Consider the following 23,318-nt stretch of genomic DNA (forward strand, 5'->3'; position numbering starts at 1 on the left):
TTACTAGAGAACGTACGGTTCACGCACATGTTTTGAAACCGTTTCTCTAGTAAGTACGTAGTAACATGGTTAGGGCATTGCAGACATAGTCGATATTAAAGTAGCGTTTCAAAATATGTGTGCGTCAACTATACGGTTCTCCTTAATATTTCCTCTAATATCAACCATGGTCTTTCCGCCATGTTCGGCCCGGGCTTCGCCGGGCCTGCCTATGAGGGTTGCGGTTAATTTAAGTTGTTCTTGCTGATTACATCGAGTTGTGGAACTCGTACTTTCGAGTGAGATTTCGTGAATTCTCCTCTCGCATTGGCTGAGATCGCGCTGGTTTTGATTAATTAAAGCCCTGGTTATCTCAATGTCTAGCGATTGGTAGGATGAAAAACAACCTCTTTTTGCTTGATCAAGTTGAAAAAGGGTGTGTATGGATCTGAAGTTGCCAATTGTTGGTTGTTCTATTCCGAGCAATTCGGGTTCGGAATTCTTCCGAAGTTTTCCATTTTGACATTTTGCATCGCATCCCTGTCCCTTGTTCTATCTAGATGTTAAAATCATAGTTCAAATGGTTGCAGAACTGGAACTGCATTGTATGATAATTTACACAACGTATTTTCTGGATATGCTGAATAGAGTTTACCGATCTTTTTCCTCTTTTCTAACAACGAGCTCTATTTATTTCTGGAACGAGCCGGAGCTGGAAAGGCGTATAGCATCGCGGGTGATCGGTCTGTCACCCGAATAGTGTTAGTAGATGGGTATTGATATCTACCAGTTCAGTAACAATGTTAATGAATCAGGGACCGAGCATCGTCAATTGTGACGATGCCGAGAAAGGGTCTCCTTGCAAGAGCGGTTGATGGGATTTTCAGAGAAATCACTTCAGCTAATTCTATCAAGTATACAATCAAATTGTCCACGGTGCGGCTACATGAGTTGCTACCCGGTGCTTCACTTAATTATTGATGCAATGCTCTAATTTTAACGTTTTCCAGGTTTTTCGGGTAGAGATCTACATGGAGCAAGTAAGGTATAGATTGCCATGACTGCATTATATGCCATTCATGTTGAGAAAATGACTTCTTCCTTGTTTTTTATTGATTGCAAGCTGTATGTCATGCTTTCGAATCTCATCCAAGAATCCCAGGAAGTTATATAAATAAAACCTCATGGACATTATTAATTTTCTTCTTCCAGGGACATTTTGGATCTTTCAAAGGACAACATACAGATTAAAGAGACCATATCACAAGGAATATCGTTACCTGAAGTTACAGAGGTGATGTTATTCACCGGCTCACGCGACTGCTTTCGATCCACTGATAAGCAGAGAGTATATAGTTAGGCTGTATAAGTTGAAGGCACCGATTTATCAATCAAGGAAGAAGAATCTGGAGATTCTAGAGATATCAATCAAAATCACGGTCCTGAGTTCAATCTTTCCAGATTCTTCTTCCTTGATTGATAAATCAGTGCCTTTATAAGTGACCATTTTTTTATGTGCAGTGGCCCTGAAGGAGCATGCATCTTCAGATGCTTACCTGCATCACACACATTCACAAAATTTCTCCAGAAAAAAACGATTTTATTTTGCCCATTGGACTCACACGGTGTTCCAACAATACCACTAGCGGAACAACTAGAAATTCGTTTGCTGCTGGACTAACATAAATTACCTATCGTTTGTAGTATGAACAAAACTGGATAGCTTATTAAGTTAAAACCGCCTATACTTACATATCGTCTTATGCTTTCTTTCTGTGAGACCACCTTGATGTTTTTCACCTTCCCTCCAGATATCTCTGTCAGACACTGCTGAAGCATTACGAAGCTTTATCTGTAAGATACAAGCTCCTTTTCATTTGACTGTGTTCCAATATTCCCTGTGAGTTGATCTTCTAGTTCTATCCTCTGAACCCCAGAGTGGTATATGCAACAGAGCAGTTGGAGAGACTCGCATCCTTTCTCCTTTCCTTTTTGGCTTGTATTTGTTCTTCATCTTGCATAGCCAGATCAGAGCTTTCTTTTATAATATCTGCCACCTTCCCTAATTATGCATACAGTTTCAAACTTTAAGCTGAAACAGAAATGAATGTGGGCAGCTGCAGAAGCCATTGTATTTATATTTCTCGGTGCACCAAGAATCAACCAAACAGACTAGGTATGGTTGGTCTCTCATGCGATTGCGATTTCTTGGTAATGTTTTCCTTTCTTGTATAAAATTTCATGTCTTGAGTGTGGCCAGAACATATGGAAAACTAATTCTCTGGGAACTGGCTGGCTCTGAGAAAGTTGAGAAAACAGGAGCAGAGGGCAGGGTTCTTGAAGAAGCTAAAACTATCAATGAGTCCCTGTCAGCACTTGGAAATGTAGCACATGCCTCAACACGTGGTCCAAACGGAAAAGGAACTCACATTCTGTATCGCAACTCCAAACTTACTCGGATTTTGCAAGATTCTCTTGTGAGACTGCCCAACATTAGCCCTTCCATTATCCTGCTAGCATGTATTCAAAACATAAACAGTGAGTTCGTCTCACAGGGAGGGAACTCTTAAATGGCATTACTATATTGTTGTTCACCCAGCCCTTCAAATGTGTCAGAAACGCTGTCAACCCTCAGGTTTGGTGCCAGGATGGAAGTTAGAAGTCAAACTCATATAGGGCAGGGTATGTTTTTATTCTGATGGCAATGTTCATTAGGAATACAATGAGAAAAAAGAAATTGAATCAGGAAGTTCTAGCTTTCTCTGACACATTTATCTGAGTTCCGAGGTGTATCTACCAGAAGCAATCTATCCATGAAGTGATAAGTTTCTTTTTCATTCAACTAGTTGAAACAGATGCATAAATGCAATATCTACAAGTTATAAAATTTACGCCATGAGTATTAAGTTCTGATTCTTCATTTACGTATCCTGTCTCAGAAGATGTGTGCTGTGCGGGTGTGTGGATGCCGTGTGTGCTTTCTTATTCGCATTTCTCTACCATTTCTTCAGGGCAAAGCATATAAAAGCATCATCGCATGTCCACTGTACCAGAGATAAACATGCAAAGACACTCAGAACATCCTCGCCATTCGAAGAAGAATCACGTAACAAATTTATGGAAAAGGTTAAGGTCTACAAGACTTCTCATAAAAATCAATTGATTAATCTATTTCGCCCTCTCGCATTCGACATTTGAAGTCAAGGGAGAGCATGGATGCTGAAGAAGTCAAGTTGCTTCAGCATTTGTTCACATGGGAGGGAAGGGCTCTTGATCTAAATTTTCTTGAGAACTGAAAATTTGACTGCGGGTTGGTTGCTGCACCAACTGATATTCCATTCCACCAAAGCCGTGGAGGAGCTTGCCTCAGTCGTCGAGCTGGTTAGTCAAAACTCTACGTTGCACTTATCAGCATATTTTACACGTTTTCTTTGGCAATGTGATGATTTTCCGTCATTTTACAGTGATAGAAAGTATGATGAGGTGACTGAATGACTGGTAGTTGCTTAGAGCGATACTTCTTAACACTCTTTAGCGGTTGCTGACAGCGATACTTCCTGCTCTTCTGACAGCTTAAAGATCAGAACGAAGTTCTCGCGGCGATGCTAGTAGTTACAAGAAGGACGATTTCATCTCAAGCTGTGAGGCAAGAGGAAATCTCCGCTTTATGCGCTGCGTTGGAATCTCTAAAACCCTGCATCGCTTGGGTTGCGCCATTGCCACAGTTCAAGCTGTTGATAGACAGCTATGTCCTTATTCCAGGCTGCTGGTTTACAAAGTAAAAGGTTTCATACATGAACTACATTAGGACCTCAATTTTTGAAAGTGATCCCTTTAAATTCTCTCCACTACTTGTTTTGATGCGATTGCGTGAATGTATATTGTAACCGAATTGTTAGCTCTTCACATCCACCATGGGATGGTAGAAGAAAAATAAGAGAAGCGCATCAGGCGTTAGTCTCATGTGGTCGTGCCACGTGGCTTGATTAAGCGCGAGCTTGGCGTATTATTAAAGGAGTACCAGGAGTATTATGAATTGGTAAATGTAAATGATATCGATCCCAAGGGTTTAAGTGGCATTTCGAATTGATGGAAGATAAATTGTAATGAGAATCGAGTGATCAACAATTAGATTTGTTGTGTCTGAGTTTTAATAAACGGCTGATCAAAAGTAGATTTTTTCTGGAAAAGTTAAAAGAGTAAAAGCCGTGATGGCTACATGCAAAATCCACATAATTATCTCCATTAATCAAAAGTAATTACTAATGGCATGCAACATAAGTTGGTAAGGAAGATTAATGCATATGTGTAACATAAATATGTGACAAAGGGCATGAACATTTGAAAGAAAATTTTAAATGAAAACACCGTTCAAAATAAAGAGGGAACATCACAAGAAGATTTGTTAACATCCTTTAAGTAAAACGAGCGAGTACTTTCGAACTTCATACATCATACAGATATATTAGTTAACTGTGCAGACTTATCTTTACCATTTACATTTTGCTTTTCGTTTAACAAGAAACGCTTGGAATCATTCAAAATGTCTGGATATTGGTTTTTAGATTTGTGCATAAATTCAATCATTACAGTACAATTTTTGAAATTTAAAGTCAAAGAAAAGTTAGAAGTTCCATGCAAAGGAAACTGAACAGAGATGGAGTAACAAAACGCAGTGCATAATCATATGACTAAATCACTCGCAAAAACTTAAACAAAGGAAACATTCTTTAACTCGCAATTTTGGACTGCAAATGTTACCCGTATGCGTAGCAAATACAATCAATACTTCTCAATCTCCAAGGTGAATCCTCCCAAGGTTACCTAGCTGATTTGCACAGTTTCATTCTTTTGCTGCGAAAGACGAACTCGGTCCGGCGACTTCATGAGAGCGATTAGCCATTGCACAAAAGAATCACAACAAACAGTATCATACACTAGGCTCTACAGGAACGGTGCAAAACACTATTGGGTGTACCATCCAGAGAAAAATCGGACCTCTCGAATCGGTAATGCCTCTTCTGTACAAAAAAAGAAATATTGCATTTTCATGTGCAAGACTAAGCACTTTCGTTCAAGAGGCTGCTGCCAGATACATCACCATTCAGCTTCTGTAAATTCATTCGGCAAGGTAATGTAGCCAGAAAGAAAATAGCAAGGGTCTTTGTCATCAAATATGCAGCACACATGTACAAACCATTGCACATGTACAAACCATTGCACTTCTAAGGCTCTTGTGAAACGAATGAACCGTGAATTTTACCTGTCTGCGCAAATTTGGTGGCCCAAGCATCCTCCTGGTTAGAGAATTGGGGTTTACAGAGCTTCAATGTAGCAAAATTCTCCACTCTCAGGTAGTAGTGATATATGGTCTTTGATCTGAGTTTGTAACTCCCCATGCTATGCTCGGGCATCTCAGATGGCACTTCATTGCTTAAAGCAAACTGTACTGCCATAAACACGGTGCCATCGGCATATTCTGCAACTTGATAGAATCCTTCCATGGATAAAGCATGCAGCGAATACGTATCCACAGCTCGACATAAGGAAACTTGCAATGGCGGACTAATTTAAGGCATAATGAACCCGTTCAAGGAGCTGCACGACCTGGTTGACCGGAATAGGAGAAAATGGTCCTGAACTCAATTTGACCTCTGGAGCACAAAGAGGTAGCGAAAGTACTGCCTCCTGTTGCATGCTTGTAAGCTCCAAAAATTGAGAGAGCAGGTCACCATCTAGAATCTTAGGTACCCCGACCTTCAACAAAAGAATTAGGAGCAACCTTGAGAACAGAGGTAAGAAGGACGGAACGAATGCAGATAATATCGTTGTGCCAAGGCTCTTCTTTCAGTCACAAAAACTTTCTAAATCCAATAACTCTCTTGGAGACAAGGAGCGGCATAGAGTTTACAGCACAGCAATAAACACGGAGTTGAAAATTATGAAGAAACCAGATTTATAGCAAGAGCATAGAGTATCATTTCACACGTTCTATCATATTGTTTTTCACTTATTACTGAATTTTCCAACTGTTTGTGATATCTTTACATTGCACTAAAGCAAGGTTACCAAAGCGGAGTTCGCTTGCCATGTGTCATATAACTCTTCTGCACCTCTCCATTGAGGGAGTTAGTGTGTACAACAAGTAGTAGCTGGACCAATTCACCAATCCATGCATGATTCAAGTCATCTTCTGACAACAGAAACTCTTCCATATTTCTTTATCATGCTTCGTGTTTCCCCAATTTTCTCTTAAGGATATGTTAGACACAGCTATTCTCTTCGTTTTACTCACATGGCATATAAACCCCTCCATCGGTAAATAGCACCATCAGCCCAAAGTGCACTTATATCTTCCCTTTCTCCAATAATGTTAGGCTATTAGACAACGAGATAGATGGAAGTTGTTCTGGTTCAAGTTACCAAGGTAGTCTGGATGCCTTATGAAGATTTTAGAATAGTAGAAGGATATCATTTCCAACAATAAGGGTTTCTGCCTCAAGCAAAGGTAGGTCCTTCACAGGTTCACAAAATTGTACGCCTCACTGGCGGCACAGGCCCCCAAGCCGCAAACACCAAGAAGCTATCTGAAAACTGATACTAGCTTTAAACAGAAGATATTTTTCATTCAGATAGGTGTCATTAGTAACTATGTATGCCTGCTCTTACACAACAGAGAGCACTTGTGAATAAAATGATCAATTAGCAGGACTAAGTTACTAATTCGAAGTAGGACAAAAATGAAACTGTGAAATCACATGTGCTTGAAAACCTGAAACAAAATTTTTACTCCACAGAGGGCTCCACTAATGCGAGGTAAAATTGGCATCATGATGATGCACACACATCTGTCCAGCAAGGCAGAAGTTATGTATTTAATTGCCACGACATTCGAAAAGGACAAATATGTCATTCACCCTCAAGTACAAAAAAGGAGATAATAACAAAAGTGGTAATTGCATAGTTCCAAGTAAAATTGCCTATCTGCACTACAGAAATCACAACAAGGGAGTTCATCAGTCCTTACCAGGTTTTCACGACTACGGAACTCATTATGATCATTTCCTAAAACTGGGGCAGTCAATGGATGAACAGCAAGTTTAGCCTGGACTGCTTCTAGGAGTTCATACTCTTCCCTGCAGGCATGGCAATTTTAAGCATTACAATAGGTCAATATAATAGTCAATAACAAGAAGATATTCGCTTCATAAGCTGCTACAATTTTCACATTGAAAGAGCGTCGATAGTCTGAGCAAAAATTTGATTCAACTCCTACATTCAAGCAATTTCCCCACACAAGATGCAATCAAATGCCTCTATCAGAATGCCAACAATCAGAACATGCATTACATTCACAACAGCCTTACACGCCATTAAAGCAACATGCTGCATAAACATGAAAACAAAGCATGCTATGCTTGGTAACAATCTCTAACAAATTCGTCCAACGGATGTATGGTGTGACAAAGGAATCATATTAAAGAAGAAAGCAAAAAGAAATCTCCATATACATCTGAAACAAGAATTTACTTGTTGATGCCACGAGTCTTGGTGTAAATGCTTTCATTGACCTATTGGACTCCTTATCTTGTATATTGTTTTTGTACATGGGAAGGTATAACCTTGTTGCCTCTTAATGAAATACTCTTACTGATAAAAAATACAAAAGAACAAATAAATATGATAAAATAGATGATTAGTCAGATTTACAGCCATAGAAGAATTTCTAGAAATTTTGGTTTCCACCGATTTTCATGCCTAAACAAGAGCGCAATTATGCCAAGCATAATACGGACTGACCCATAGACAATGTCATGGTGCGTTGAACTTATCAGTATCAAACAGGTTTACAAGGTTGTCTTTTTCTTCATTTCATTCTCCAAATTCTTTAATTATCTGATTCTTCAATTAAGTGAACCGATAAATAAAAAGAGCTTGAATTTCATGAGGTTGGGATACGAGCAATATAAGACTTTTCTGGGCACCAGAACCTAGTGCCACCACTAGAGGCATTCTCTTTTGCGCAGTGCTTTACTTCTCACATCTACAAGATAAAATAAAACTACAGCCAAACGGGTCTCTCCTCTTTAGTCTTTCATTCTCTTTAACTTGTTTATCAAAAGCCATCCCCTAGCCATCCCCTCTTCAGAGAGAGCAAGCAAAGTCCCCCATAGCGCCTTAGCCAAAGAAGTCCAGAAGCAGTATTTAGCATGCCAATTGTCAGCACAGAACAATACTCGCCACAATTGAAACTTGGAAATTTCTTTTGCATGTATAAATAATAATGTCATAGCCACAACATGACAGCCGCATTGACATATCAGAAATGATCTGTTCATGACTACTAAAAGAGGCATCCCAAAACCTATAGAAGACCTCTGCTGTCTTAATTTAATTGTGGTGCTGTAATACTTAAAACCTCAGATCTTCAACCTCGACAAATTCTCCTGATACAATTCCCCAGCAAAAGCCTCTTCACTAGCACATATTATGGAGAAATTTGACAATGACAAAGCAGGTTGTTCCCAATTAATATATGGTAAAAGTAACTTGGCTGAATATCGGTTCCAGCAAATTATATACAGTATCGGAAGTCATCAAGATGTGAGGCATATCTTAAATTGACTGATTGTTGCTAAAGAGAAGACCTAAGGAAGGTGGTGCATCATTCAGAGTTCTCTCAGCTGTTGAAGATTCAGAATCAACTGAATTGGGCCTTCAGCATATCAGGAATTAAAGGAAAGCAGGGGGTTTTACACTAGAAGTTTCTCATGAGAACAATTTACGATGTAAGAGGATGTGAAATACCATGAAAAAGTTTTCTGTGCCACCAATTATGATTCAATAAAGTGCTAACCTCACAAAGAAAATCTCAGCCAGAAACTACTGTGCTAAGCCACCAACTACAAAGAAATTCATATGTAGATACAGCGCCTTATGGGGCAACCTAATTCTACTGTTAAAATACCCAAAACGATCATTCTCAAGTGAAAAACTCAATATGCCTACCACCAAACATATCATGAATCAATCATGACAAGCCACTGTCAAAGATAGAAGACATAGAGAACTAATATCTATTAGGCCTTCTATCATCTAAATTCACTGATATAAGGTGATGATGTTGCAGTCTGTGAGTAGCCAAACATTAATCCTACTAGCTAAGGTATTCCCAAAGTGCATGATTTAAACAACACGTAAAGCTGCAATTGGTGGCTCTTGCCTTCATAAATTTATTAGAAGGCAAAGCACGAAAGTAATTTTCTCTTGGACTTAAAGAGTACACCCTCCAAGTCCTAAATAAGTTTCCAAGCCTTCCACAGGCAGAGAGGATGTGGAAAGCTAGGACTTAAAGGAGCAAAACCAAAATTAAAAGCATTGATTGCGTCAGGTCCAATCAGTATTGCAAATTTCGAGAAAATTAATGCTTCTGACACAAAATTCACTCCTTTCATATATCCCAAGAGCTTCCTACACTTATTTTACAAACTTCAGGGGAATCTCGGTTTGGCATCTTTCGGTAAATCATTGCCTTCACAATTTGGAAACAGAAGTCTTAAGTTGCTATTCTCTTCCCTACTTGGTCATCGTCAACCTTGCATGAAACAGATAAGGCACCCCAGAAAAATATTCCAAACAAATTGAAGACAAGCATCTGCTTGAATGTATGCTGCAGGTCTGCATACTAACTCACATCTTTGCCTATGCTAGATACATAAAGGAAGTAAATTCTGAAATAGCCATACCTTGATATTGGAATAAAGACTGTTATACTTCCTAGTAATGTGCTGACAATGATAATCTTGTGGGCCAAGTCAACATTCAAAATTGGGTTATCAGATGCCTTCAACACATCATCAGATGGGAATTTATAAGAGAAGGATCCCTGCAAATAAAATCTAATTCAGATCATCAGAGACGGTGGACAATAACATCCTAATACGAAATAGATCACCAGCAACAACTTAAGCCCAACCATAGAGCGCACCAAGCGATAAGATGAACAACACACGGCCAAAAAGAAAGCTCCCAAATGGAACAGACAATTAACCCATTAATTAATTAATATTATCAACAACAATCAAAAGTGAAAGAAATAATCTAACAAAATTAGCAACTCTAAAAGAGGAATTTTTAGTAAGTGAAAATTGAATTAGTCTCGTTCATTCAAATATTCAGTCATTTCTTGCCTAAGCTTAAGTCATACCTGATTTCACTTTCAAGGTTTGGATTGTATGCTTATGAAATCTTAATAAAATAATTTTGAGCTCTCAACTGCATTGAACATCATGCTCCAATCTTATCAATGTTAGAATGGTTCTACTTTCAAGTTTTATATTCGATAAGGATGTCATAAATAAGTATCCAAACCTTCCACAAGCAGAAGTAAATGCTTAGGTCCTACACTAGCAATTCACCCAATTTTATTAAGGTCTCAAGCTTCACTCCTCGCTCAGTGTGTATAGACAACTGAACAAATTGAAAGCTTGTAAACTTTCTGCACAACAGCTACATGCCAACAACAACAATTACCTTCTTGACGCTCATCCCAATCTCTCCCATATAATAGGCACAACTCAATGTCAAGTTGCTCTCTGGACTTGCATTATCTGATAAGGAGAATAAATTGAGAGAAATCAAGAGAGGAAAACACACTAGGTCAAGGACATAAAAGGATCAACAGCAGAGACAAAGCAACAACTATTCTTCAAACAACAATAACCAAACGAAAATTCTATAAACACTCATTCAATTTAGTGGAGCTGGCTATATATCTCCTATCAAGGCCAAACATTCACCCTCTTCGACAAACACCATACTATCTCGAAGAACCCTTTTCATTAATGGGATAATGACACAAATAGTCCCTGAACTTTGGCCAAATGTGCAATGTGGTCCCTGAACTTTTAATTTGTTTAATGCGGTCCCTAAACTTTAGCCCAGCATGCAATGTCGTCCTTAAACTTTTAACGGCGGTAGCAAATTCTTAAGTGATATATTGTTTTATAGTAACGTTGGTAAAAATTATAAAACTGTGGCTCCATAAGAATCATAAGTAACTTCTCTAACCTGTCCAGATGCTCCATTCAAGTAACAAGATACTTCTATCTTCATTAGCCTTCTAATGATATTAATTGCAGATGCTCAGATCACAAAGACAGTAGCTATACAGATACAGTGCATATGACAAAGTAACTAAGTTTCGCATCAGTTAGCATCCAGAGTTATATCACGATGTGCAGTGGTTGACCAATTAATAACCTTCTGTACGATCAGGAGATGATAAGACAGCAATACTCCCTTTCCTGTCTGAAACAACAGCTGTGTCGACATCCACAAGAGTACAATCAGCAACTAATCTTTGGGATGGATCAGAGTAATCTTGCTCTAGTTTTCTGCCATCCTGGCATCAAAAGAAGTTCCCCAATGAACATTCATGAACCAAAGAATAATCAGGAAAAATATAGTTTCCAGGACTAAGGAAATGCTACCGACCTCATGATAAGAGTAGAAAAGAATACCATCACGGCAATCACCAACAGCAATTCTGGTAAAATGCGACGTCAAAGACGTAATCATAAAACGAGTCCTTCCCATAGCAAACCTTTTCACCTTTTGTGGATTGTCATTTATAAAACCACATACATAAAACTGGAAAAAAAGACGCCAACAATATGATCAGTAGAGCCCAAAAATATTCTGTCCTTTCATGGACTAAAAAAGCAAAAGATATGGTCATGAAGTTTACAGTATTGCCAGCTGATGCCAAAAACAGATGATCCAGATAAGGACAAACAGCAAGCACCATTCCTGTCCATATAGTTGAATAAGCCAATCGTAACTGCCATACTTCACTTTCTTCAAGTTTGATTCCCTCACAATTAATATCATCTTCACTGCTGCAAAAACTACTACTCGATAGATGCTCGGTCGCATATCCAACACTCTCACGAAATGGTGAACTACGTTGAGAAAATGAACCCGTCTTTCTGAAGAATGCTGTTGGACCACCGTACGAATTCTGCGTTTGCTCAAGGCAGAGCACAATCAGACGGCCTTTGGTACTGTCAAAAACCATCCAGTTAGCATAAACATCTTCAGAGTAAAAAGAGAAGGATGTGTCAACAGTGCCACAAGTAGATCTTTGAGATTCTAAAATTACAGGTACTGAATGAACTGGCAATAGAGATAAATTCAAGAGTGAAACAAAATCAAATTCAAAATGACACAGCATCTTTATTTCACGAGAGACAAAATCTAATTAAAATTTAATACTACGAGATATAGTAGGACATCGGCCAGAAGTGTACCTCTCAGCTTCACCACTGGGCATTATAGCAGGACCAGAAGATAGACTGGTCCCAATCACAACTACCTGTTCCCTCCCAACCCTCACTAACTCCATGCATTTTCCAGTTTCTTCTGGTTCAAGTTTAAAAGTTGACAACACTGAGCCACTGTAAGGATCCACGCAACATATGTCTGACGTGCATGTAACAGAACTTAATTCAGTCCTCATCACAAGTAGTAGCCTGCTATCGCTATGATACAAGACCTTTCGTGGAGTACCGTCAATCTGAAACTTTTGTACATTAAGCCTCTTGCTACGCACCATTTCCACCTTGCAAAATATGGAACATTAGGGTGATATCCTTAATAAATGTATGTTACTGAATCAACAGCAGTCCTCTTTAATAGAAAGTGAGTTTGGATCGAAACAGTGAGGCTTTAGAAATGAATGCAATAAGTATGACATGAAGCATCACCAACTCTGAAGTCCACGATCACTACCATCCTTAAGGGAAGGGAAGGTATAGAACAGCATGAGGATGATGCATCATCAGCACTGCCCACAAATAGCTTGCTAACAACACCTATGCAGCCTTGGAATAAAAGAAAGAAATAAATAAAAATTGAAATAAAGATATTCCGAGTGAACAGTTCTGCGTCATAGTTTTTCACTATTCTGTGAAATTGCCTCAGTAAAAGCATCTTCAAATCACAATATCCCAGGCATTGGATAGCACTTTTGACCTGAAAATTAAGCATCAAGTTCACACCAGTTTTTCTCATATACACTTCCATCTAAAGTCATCTTTTCATGAACAACTAAACTATCCTGAAAGTATTCTTATCTTGGTACACCCCTTTAGTAATCAATGACAATACCAACAAAGCACTTGGTTAGACAATTAAGTATGCCTTAATTGTTTATAAACTCCGACAACGTCAAAAAAATTTGCGTAGATTTCATAGTGAGAAATTATAGATCATCAGCGTCAGAGTGCATGCATCCTCATTTAAGTAATTTCAATGTGAGCTCTCTGGGCAACTAAAAGAGCACACCTTATTTTTTCATAGCATCATGTGCTTCAGGCAAGTATTGATAAAAGGTTCCACTCTACTTGGCAACATTGGGCACAACTACCGAAGGAAGTTAATGAAAGTGCGATCTCAAGTCAAAAATGGCAATCTGCATATGCTGATGCAGAGAATCTGCATCATTCGGTAAAATTGCAAAGAAAAAGCATCATGTTTTTCTCTTTCAGAGCTACCATAGTCTATTTGAAAGAACTAGAGGGTCATCTACAGCTATCTCGCCAACCACAAAATCTAGATAAACCAGACCATTCATCTATCGCAATTATAAACTATCATTCTTGTCAAGATTGGCGAAATCTTCATTTAAGAGTAGGAAAAAGTTTTTGGGCAGTTCTGTTAATCATCAAATAGATTACATTACCGTACTTTGCGGCATCAAGAGGGTTGCTTCCCATAATATTAACTGGTTTACAAGATAACTACTGACTCCAGGAAATTGATCACATAAACACTCAAGAATGCTTGAGCCGCAACGATTGGCAATGAACTCATGGCCCACTAGAATAGTGGTTTGCATGCTTGCATATATCTTATACTCTTTTAGACTGGAATTGTCAAATGGGTTGCTCACCTGGTTGGGTCTTATTTTGCTGATCCCAGAAAAGGGATTTGCTGTGATGTATGGAAGGAGTTTTGTCTCAAAAATATATTAATTAAACTACAAGCTTCTTTGAGCTCTCACCATATCACAATTTACACTTAACAGTGCGCTTTGCCTTTCAAGTTCCTAATCTTTATTATTCATGTGTGAAATAGCCAAAAATATTAGTGAACTGCCCATACAAAGTTCACTAAATTCCTGAACTAAAAGAAGGTTGAGTTTGGCTACTTCATTCAATCATATAGAAATTGCAATCCAAAAAAATTAGCGATCCATAGAAAAAAGTACTTTCAGCCTTTTGAGCGAAAAACTTCACTTGACAGACAAAAGGCAGCAATCAAATAACATATTCATAAGCTGATTAATCAAGGAAGTGAACCTATGTTAAAAGCTAGTTATCCTTGGAAGACCATTTAAGGGTGGCAGACAGCTTAAAGTGCTATTGTCTTTTACCTAAGAAGCAGCAATGTATAACATTCTTATAGCTCATGAAGTCGAGATAAAAAGACTTCTAATCGCAAGTGGATCTTTTTCCATGTCGAAAAAATGCTGAATATCATTAGCTGCTACCCTGCTAAACAGCAATGATAGCTCTTTTCTCGATAGCAGGGAAACAGCTGGAAGGAACACCACGGACGTACAAGCAAGATTATTTAGGATGTGGATCGCTCTGGCACGTGGAACAGAAACGCAGAATGTGGAACGTCCTTCACTCAGATCGTGTACTTGAACTAAGACGCGAATATTCAGTTCTTTTTCGGACTATATCAACAGCATTATGTTTGATGCACAGTTAAAAGACTCCATTGTATACTAAAGTTAGACATTTGTAGCTAAAATACATGCCTAAGATTAGGATTATAATAATCAAAACAGATCATAAATAAGAAAGATACTTAATATACAGTTCAGGAAGGATTATTTAGTAGTCAAAATCGCTAGTACAGCACAAAAGGAACGGTGCTTCCATTGGGGCTTGATTGTGAAATGTAAATTATGTTATCCAGCAACTCTGCCTAGAACCCAACAATTGTTTGTTTGGAAATGTAGAATACAGAACTCTGATCCGTATTTTCATTCAGGGAGGAATGGAGGGCTTTCCAAGCGTATTAAACTTTTTTTATTCTTTACACCAATTGTTTTGGGAGTGGACGTGATGCAATAAACGTGCAATCAATATAGATTTTCTAAATCTTTTGAATGGGCATTTAGATGTATTTTCTTATCAATCTAGTTCAAATAAATCACTGATACGAGAGGACAGTTCCCAATGCTTTTGTAAGTACAAATTTCTCCTTAGCCCAAAAAAAATAAAATTAGAACTTGAAAAAAGAAGTAATAACAAATCAGGACTGCAGATAATTAGAGGTCATGGCTGACGTAGAGGATACTTGCGCTGCTGAACCGCTAGAATGACACTAAAGAGCTTCAAACGCAATGAAAATAAAGAGCAATCTAACAAGATAAAGCCACCAGAACAACAGGAACAAGATCAATACTCACCAAATGTAGACTGTTTTCGGCAACAAATAGAACTCCCTTGGTGCACTCAGCCGAACAAACTGGAGTTACATGAGTTGAAGGTTGAAAGGAAATCGACGTAAAAGATAGGCTATGCCTTGCTGTTTGCAACAACCACGGTCTATCACTGAGAGCAATCATGTCCGAATACAAAGAATCACTCAAGGGCACCAGAAAAACAGGAGTTATGCCGATTCGACGAGTGGCTATTAATTGAAGATCAATAGGAAAGCAATCTCCAAATTTCCCAGATGAAGCACCAGTCGACATTCCTTGGCTGAAATAATTTGCCTTTGTCTCTGAAATTGCTGCACGCGGATTTCCACAATAAGTACTAGAAGAGTTCTGACATAGTAACTCTGAAGAATTCATCCATGAGGCTGTAGGCCACTCAAAACGGAGGAGCATTCCATTCCTCAAACCAGAAAGAACATATAACTTGTCGACTAATACAAGCCTTACGTCCTGGGGGATACAACCGCTGACTACAGTGCCCATGATACTTGTTAACGATATGGTCCCTGATGCAATCACTCGAAGGCCTTGATCAGGCATGATAGAAACAACTTCCACAGAAGGCCTATGCGTGCCAATAACAATGATATTACCAATATGAACACCTTGAAGAAGAGATTCAGCATGCTTAATATCTATTCCACTGACGTAGGAACGGGACTGCTCTTGATCAAAGTAATTCTGAGGTACAGAAATGCAGGAAATTTCACTTTGAAATCTCAGATGGTGCACTTCAAATAATTCATATTGATATGTGGAAAGGACTTTAATCCCCAGAACTATTAGAAGGCAAGGATTAGAAGTAGAAATCACAACAAAGTGATGTCCCACTGCACCCATACTAATACCAACATTACTAGGAGACCAAGTTGCGCATATTGGTGAGGATGAAGGAATACCTTCTGAGTGGGCAGCCTTGGTGGGCAAACAAAGCCTCACGGCACTCCGGTGTATCTGGATTAGCCAACCATCTCCTACAAGGCCAGAGGCCGAAGTACAGACATCAGGCTGGAAACCGACTGCATCAGTCACATCTGTAAAGCTTAGTCCAACGGATAGTACCCTTGTTTCCTCGACAAATGATAGCACAAGGAAAGAATGATAAGAGTCTGTCACTTTCATCTTCATCGTCCAAATACCAGTTATGCCTTGATAAATGGAAGCAGTTTTCAACAGCTTCTCAACATTGATGCCACTTCCAATAATTCTGAGTGATCCTTCGGGTGCCACTCCACAACAAACAAACATCTGATCTTGTTTTTCATCACGAAAATCTGCCGGTGACATATCCAAGATAGGACAATTACTTTGGATAGGATTTGTATATGTTAGCTTTCCATTTTCAAATTTCAGGATCTTCCCGTCTCCCATCTCAACAATTGCAGCCAAGTATCCACCTTCTACCCACAGAAGAGCCTTGCATGGTAGATCTCTATATAGACATTCAGGTAAATTAACTTTAAGTCCATTAAAATCAGATGAAACTTCAATTATGAAAAGTTCTCCTGTATCTACACAAAATATCATTCTCTGATTGCTGGAGTTTCCAGGTTCCCAACTCCAGGAGCAGACATATCTGGAGCTCGATTTAGCATTGCAATCGTCGTCATCTATACACATGGGGTCATGATCCCTCAGCTTCAATAAAGCACAGGCAGCATCGTTGGACCCTTCATCATCCATGCTGAAGTCATGTACACTACATGTTTCTTCCACCACATCAATCTCCTCCACTGAAGGAGGTAAAGAATTCAAACTTGTCCTATAAACACAACAGGGATTGCAAGCATCTCGAAGATCCATCAAGAGAACATCACCAAGCCTCATCAAAAAGGCATATCCATGAAGATGAGGAACTTCAATGAGACTATGCGCTAACGGTCCAGCTTCAACGTACTGAGAAATAAAATGCAAGTCGTGCTCTCTAATATTCCATCCGAATAGCAACAGCTCATTCAGACTTGCACCCCTCCTGAAGAACTGATAAAATCAGTTTGTCGTGGTGTTAAAGCACCAAAACAAATACAAAGCTAGAACAGGAAGTAAAATATATCTAACATCTGTGTAAACAATTAAATATATGTGTACACAAGTTTCCTAGTAAGGCATAATACTCATAATTCGTACCTATTCAGAAGAATGGCTAATACAGTATCATGCTCCTTACTTGGTTGATTTGATAGAAAACACATGCTCCATATAGTTCCACATATATTGGGCTTCTGGAAGCTTCTTCCAGCAAATGTGTCTCCATTATCAGGGGGATAAAAAATCCTCTGAAATTGCAGCACAAGGAAATTAATTGGGCACTGAGAACATCGATAAGAATAAAGATCTCACAGACTGCTTATTCCAGATACATATACAAAGAAATATAGTTTTACCTGATCAATAGTATAGCTTCCAACAGAAACTGAAACCGAGAAGAGAGCAAATCGGTCCTCATATGCACTAACAGCTACAAAACCACCTCTGGACGAAGAAAAGCATAGAGGAGGAGTAAGATCTTGAAATAATTCTCAATCATAAAGGTTACTTAAGTTGACTTTCAGGCACATGTGTCGGTACACGAGCTAGGACAAAAGGAGTGGATAGTGAACATGAAGGAGATAATGACTATGGAGGTATTTCTTCAACATAGTGCCATGTCCAGGCCACACCTATATCTAAACCATCAGTTCTGATCTCCTTGACACTCATTTGCTGTATGGATTCCATATTGTGAGGAGTAGCATAGAACTCTCCACGCTTTGCATAAAACCACAACAAAGACATTCCCTTGTTAATCATAGATAGAGAATGACATTCAAAACCTATAGATGCCATTGTCCCAGGCATTTAACCTGTTTCACAAAGTTAGCTCCTGTATGCTTCATGGTAAGTTTGGAGAGAATGCAACAAAAGATTTTAAAGGATCTGACACACCAAATACTTTGGTCTCTGTAGACATGATTCTTGATATCATCCAAATGGTAGTTTTCATACTCCAAAGACTATTTTCTCATGATCTAAAGTACGAAAAGTTATAGTTCTAGCTGGTGCAACTGCGAAGAACTTTAAACATTCTCATTTACTGATTGCAGAAACATCGCATCCTAACGACTCAATACCTACTGTTCATATAGCTAAGAATTGCTTAGTCATTTCCAAAAAGCCAATCACATATTTTACTTCCATTGTCCTACTTATTCCTCATACATAGACTCAGCTTCAACAGACACAAATCAATGCTTCAAAAACTATTCTACGTATAAAACTCAATTACTGCTAATTATGGAGTAATTTGCTCCAGAATAAGAGGAAAAAGCCTATCAATTCTATGGACATGCCAAATAAATATGACTCAAGCACAAACAAAGAAAAATCACCCTTGCAAACTGGAATCATCAGATTTAGTTGTGTTTTCTGAATCTCATAACTACACATGTAACTTACACTGAATCAACAGCTAACATTCTACCAAGCTGATTTCTTGAGTTTCCAGGGTTGGACAGTTGCACACTTGTCACCGGCAAAAACCTGAGTCAATGAACAAATTGCCATCGTTCCCGGATAAGACAACTTGTCACTCTCTCTTAATAAGGACAACACAAGCCATAAAAGCGTACTACTATTCCAGACTCGAATTTGATACGGGAAGAGATAAAGAAGAAATGAAATAACCTGTTCATTTCTCCGCAAAATGTGAGAAATGAAAGCTTCCCGGAATCAGATATAACAACCAACAGATCCTTCCCCTTCATCTTCATAAGATTAAAAAAGAAATAACATTCAGAATGATGGACGTGTGCATTGTAATTTGCCAAAGAAATTTCATTCATGACATCCCAAAAAAATTCTGCCATGAAAGATAAGAAATAAGAAAATATCTCCAATAAGAAGGCTGTGTAAAAGTACATAAATAGATAGACCTGAATGTCATGTGCATCAAACTTCTCATTCCAGGGCATGATTGCAAGATCCTTAATTGTACCAAACACAGGCTGCTCGCAGATGGACTGCACAACCCCATCATCGCCAATGAATGCCAGCTCTATGGATGTCTCCTGTTATACCATATCCATGGATTACAATGAGAGGAGACAATATCATTATGAGTAAATAACTGCCTTCATTTGAAAACGCAACATGTGGAAGATATCAGGCGAAACGGGAAATGTCCAAATTAGACAAGGGGCACATTTGAAGCCGGATCCTATATTCTCAAAATTGGATAGACAGATTTTGTGACAGGTAATTTTAATAGAACCATAAAATAGTTTATCCTAGCTTGTTTTGCAAATCCAGCCTAACAACCTGCAGGCTCCATGAAACTAAAGAGCTGCATTTGCGCTTACCACCCACAACCAAGGAAGGAAATCCCCTGCTTGATTAGGCTGGTAACAATTCTGAAAGTAATGTAAGTTCCTTATTTTCCTACCAATTCAATTTCATTCATTACTTTTGAAAGGAATACTGAAAACATGTCAAAAGTACGGAAGGCCGGTATGCAAATAACTGTCAAGAATAAACCCAGAGAAATTAAATGCAAAAGTAGGATTCCAGGGACAGATGCAATACGTGGGAAAAAAAAAAGAATATCAGAACATGTATTCATATGGAAAACTCGAAATCCGCAGATTTAAAACAATCTGTATGCCAACTGACTTGCTTTTAGGGTTTCTCGTATGAATATCATGTATATACTTTACTGACAACATAATACATACAAGTCATATCATACTAGACATAAATTGCTTTTACAGAAGATAAGCACACAACCCATGTCAAGTAAATATTGTCTGCAGCAGCAATGAGACATGATGGATGGAGACCTCCGCTCCACCTGCGGAGCAATTCCTTCTATTGTCCCAACACTAAATCTTTCCTGAAAGATAGTCAGTTTATCACTGGACAACACACTGAGTTAGTACACTACAGTGCCTTGTTCAGTTCCATTTCCGAACTCTTCGTGAACCAACCAAACAAATTGCAAGAACAAGTAGCGAAAGAGAGTGACATTCAAGCAATCTCCAAACAAATACTACCTCCACATCGTGGACCCTTACAGGCTACAGCGTTACCCTTGAAATTTCCACAGAACAACTTATTTATATAGCAGATGCTTCAAAGTGGATAAGCATCAAACATGTCTAGAATAAAGAGCTGCAATTTATGAACCTAGCCAGTCCAGTGTATTGTCGATGCACAAAATCGAACCGAATTATACAAGCTACTTCACGCGAATCGAACATAACTTCACGTACTCTCGATCCAACTCCGAAACACCAAAATCCCGCAGCTCAATTTCATTCGCAAGGCGCATTTGTAAAATGGCACGTACGTGCTAATAATGAAGCCGCGCGCCACGCAGAGAGAGAGAGAGAGAGAGAGAGAGAGAGAGAGAGAGAGAGAGAGAGAGAGAGATGGAGGTAGGGTAGGGGGGCGGCAAAAAGAAGGAACCTTGCCGAAAACGACGTCCCGAGAGGAGGGCGAGCGGAGGTGGCCGCGGGCCACCTGAAGGACGGCGCTCCCGCGGACGACGCACTTGGCCAGGTAGTGCGTGTCGCGCGGCGCCGTCGACGCGGATGCCCCGGACCTCGCCGTCGAGCACTCTTCCTCCGACACCGCCATCTTCCGACGACCCCAAGGAATCCAATCAATCGATCGAGAACTCCGGCGACCCGGAAGGCTAGGGCTAGTCTCGCTCCCTCCTCCTCCTTCTGCCGCTGCTTCTTCTTCTTCTTCTGCTTCTGCTGCTGCTTCACCCTTCGGCGGCGACGGAAGGGGGGCTCGGTCAATCGAAGCGGTTCCTTGCCGGCTTCCGGTTCCGGAGAGAGAGAGGCCGGAGAACAACGATGGCGAGCGAAGGAGGTTTCGATTTGATCTCGAGGGCGAGGCGAAGGTGGAGAAGGGAAGCACGGCTTTCGTTACCGCTGCGGGATTTGATGGACGGATGGACGGATGGATGCGATCGGTGAATGTGAAAGCGAAGTTTTGCGCTTTGGGGTTTGGTTTTGCGCTGACGCAGCTGAGAACGTGGAGCAGTGGAAGGAAAATTGTCCCCAAAAAAAAACCACATATTTATTGCACTTTTACTAATTCAGTCCTTAAAAACTTTCGATTTTTTTAATTGAACCCTAAATATTTTCGCGTTTTGCCAATTGACTCCTAAATTGTTTCATGTGCGCGTGACGAATTCGAAGGTGTCAATGATGTTGAATTAACCGCGATGCACTTGTTTGAGCATGTTGAAAAACCATATATCTCTCCGTGTTTTCATCGAGAATTGTTTGCAGAGGAAGAGATGTCAAAGAGACTTCTTACTTCCCGAATAGATCTCACTCCGTTTATCAAGAATGCGCGAGAAAAGTACTTCGAATTGTTGATTCGTCGCGAGAGATGGCTTAGAAGACGAGTTCTCGTTCTGCATCGATGTCGCCAATCACCTCACACCTTGGGTCTCGCCCATTACCACTCTATAATAGCTCATTGAGCCGTAGGCCGAGTCTTGTTTGAGCATCTCAGATTTATCGAGCTTTTGCCAATTGCTCGTTTGGCAAATTCGCCTTACATGAATTTATTGTCGACAATGTAATAAATTTGAGTACCATCATGGTTGGGAAGAATTTTTTTTATAAAATCGTATTATGTGAAATTTTGCTAAGCTTTTCCCTTCAATTTTCTACCACTTTCCTTCAAATTTCTTACTCATTTAGAACGACAAAATCTTAGCCATGCATCTAATACATAACTGAAATTTTTTTTTGTCTCACTTCTTACGAATTTTGTAATGACCCCCACGTAAAGGAAAGAAAGGCTAATATACAACGCTACGTATTTAATTTGACTAATTCTTCTCTTTTATCGCTATATCAAGTAATCATCTACTTTCATTTTCCGTAAGTGATTATTCGATTTTGAGAAAATTTCAAAGAAAAGCTTGGAGCACCTTTATTTTCTCAAAAGAAGGTCCAAAGTGGATCTTGTTTCAAATAAGGATATGAAATAGCAATATCTGTCTCAAAGAGGAGTCTAACCTTGCCAGCTAGCCAAATCTTCTTACTAATTAAGAGCATTTTCATTCAAATATAATTTTTTTAAAGTTTTAGTTCCTTTTCTTCGCCCTCAACCATCGCCTTTTCCGTAGCCGATCTCCTATGCTAGAGGCCCACTCAATTGCTCCTCTCGATTCACGGTGCTCTATCTCTCTCTTTGAATCGGGTAATCTCTCTTTGAATCGCCCTCCCCTAGTGGCTTGCAAGCTCCAGTATCCCTCACCAGCTACAGAAAAAAAAAAAGAGAAAAAGAAGGAAAAGAGAAGAGCGACAAAGAAGATGATGAACATGGAAGAAAAAGGAAGAAAAATTTAAAAAAAGTTTGGACGAAAATGCCACTGACCAGCCGAAGTTTTGGCCGGCCACATGAAGTTGGACCTTTCTTTAAGATTGATATGCCCACTTCAAACATTTATTTGAAATGAGGTTCATTTTAGACCTTTTTTGAAAAAAATGATGGCATTCCAAAACTTTATTCAGAATTTCCCTTCAATTTTTCCCGTGTGCCCGCAGACTAGTAAATATAAATTGAAATTATAACGACATAAATGGAATCTACTGCTATGTCTCTCTCAGGGCCCGTTTGGTTCGGTTTTTCAAATGCAACTTGGGGGAATGCAAATACCTTTAGGTGAAAGCCACTTGGAGAAATGCAAGTGGTGTTTGGTAAAAAACATTTTGTGAAGCTACTTTGGCCTAAGTAGCGTTTGGTAAATTTTTTTTTGCAAAGGGCTTTGGCAATTTTTATTCTTAATATTCCGGTTTTGCCCATATTACTGTTC

The 23,318-nt window shown here is 39.2% G+C and overlaps 1 protein-coding gene and 1 long non-coding RNA gene across 4 annotated transcripts; one reads left to right on the forward strand and one right to left on the reverse strand.

The window, feature by feature from the left end:
- Positions 1 to 573: 573 nt before the first annotated feature.
- LOC115678593 (uncharacterized) lies at positions 574 to 2,679 on the forward strand. The gene is made up of 3 exons (XR_008817376.1): positions 574 to 1,024; positions 1,192 to 1,273; positions 1,791 to 2,679. It is a non-coding gene; the product is annotated as an uncharacterized LOC115678593 (long non-coding RNA).
- Positions 2,680 to 4,689: 2,010 nt separating this feature from the next.
- On the reverse strand, positions 4,690 to 21,439 carry LOC115678649 (uncharacterized). 3 transcript variants are annotated; one of them, XR_008817288.1, is made up of 16 exons: positions 20,942 to 21,439; positions 19,411 to 19,545; positions 19,163 to 19,242; positions 18,935 to 19,018; positions 17,884 to 17,971; positions 17,627 to 17,775; positions 15,467 to 17,471; positions 12,291 to 12,601; positions 11,729 to 12,044; positions 11,476 to 11,631; positions 11,242 to 11,383; positions 10,513 to 10,589; positions 9,726 to 9,865; positions 7,007 to 7,115; positions 5,243 to 5,736; positions 4,690 to 4,833 (listed from the first exon to the last, which is right to left on the reverse strand). XR_008817288.1 is itself a non-coding variant. In XM_030602049.2 (15 exons), the coding sequence occupies exons 1-15, from the start codon at positions 21,110 to 21,112 to the stop codon at positions 5,545 to 5,547; spliced, it is 4,155 nt and encodes a 1,384-aa protein (XP_030457909.2). In that variant the 5' UTR covers positions 21,113 to 21,439; the 3' UTR covers positions 5,237 to 5,544. The 3 variants fall into 3 exon arrangements, 1 of the variants encoding a protein (XP_030457909.2); XM_030602049.2 differs by lacking the exon at positions 4,690 to 4,833 and having other exon boundaries at positions 5,237 to 5,736; XR_008817289.1 differs by lacking the exons at positions 19,411 to 19,545; positions 20,942 to 21,439 and having other exon boundaries at positions 15,467 to 17,479; positions 17,667 to 17,775; positions 19,163 to 19,219.
- Between the last annotated feature and the right edge of the window lie 1,879 nt (positions 21,440 to 23,318).

Source organism: Syzygium oleosum, unplaced genomic scaffold (assembly GCF_021117445.2).
Source record: "Syzygium oleosum isolate NSW1041296 unplaced genomic scaffold, Sole_v2.1 Sole_v2.10, whole genome shotgun sequence".
Classification (NCBI taxonomy): Eukaryota; Viridiplantae; Streptophyta; class Magnoliopsida; order Myrtales; family Myrtaceae; genus Syzygium; species Syzygium oleosum.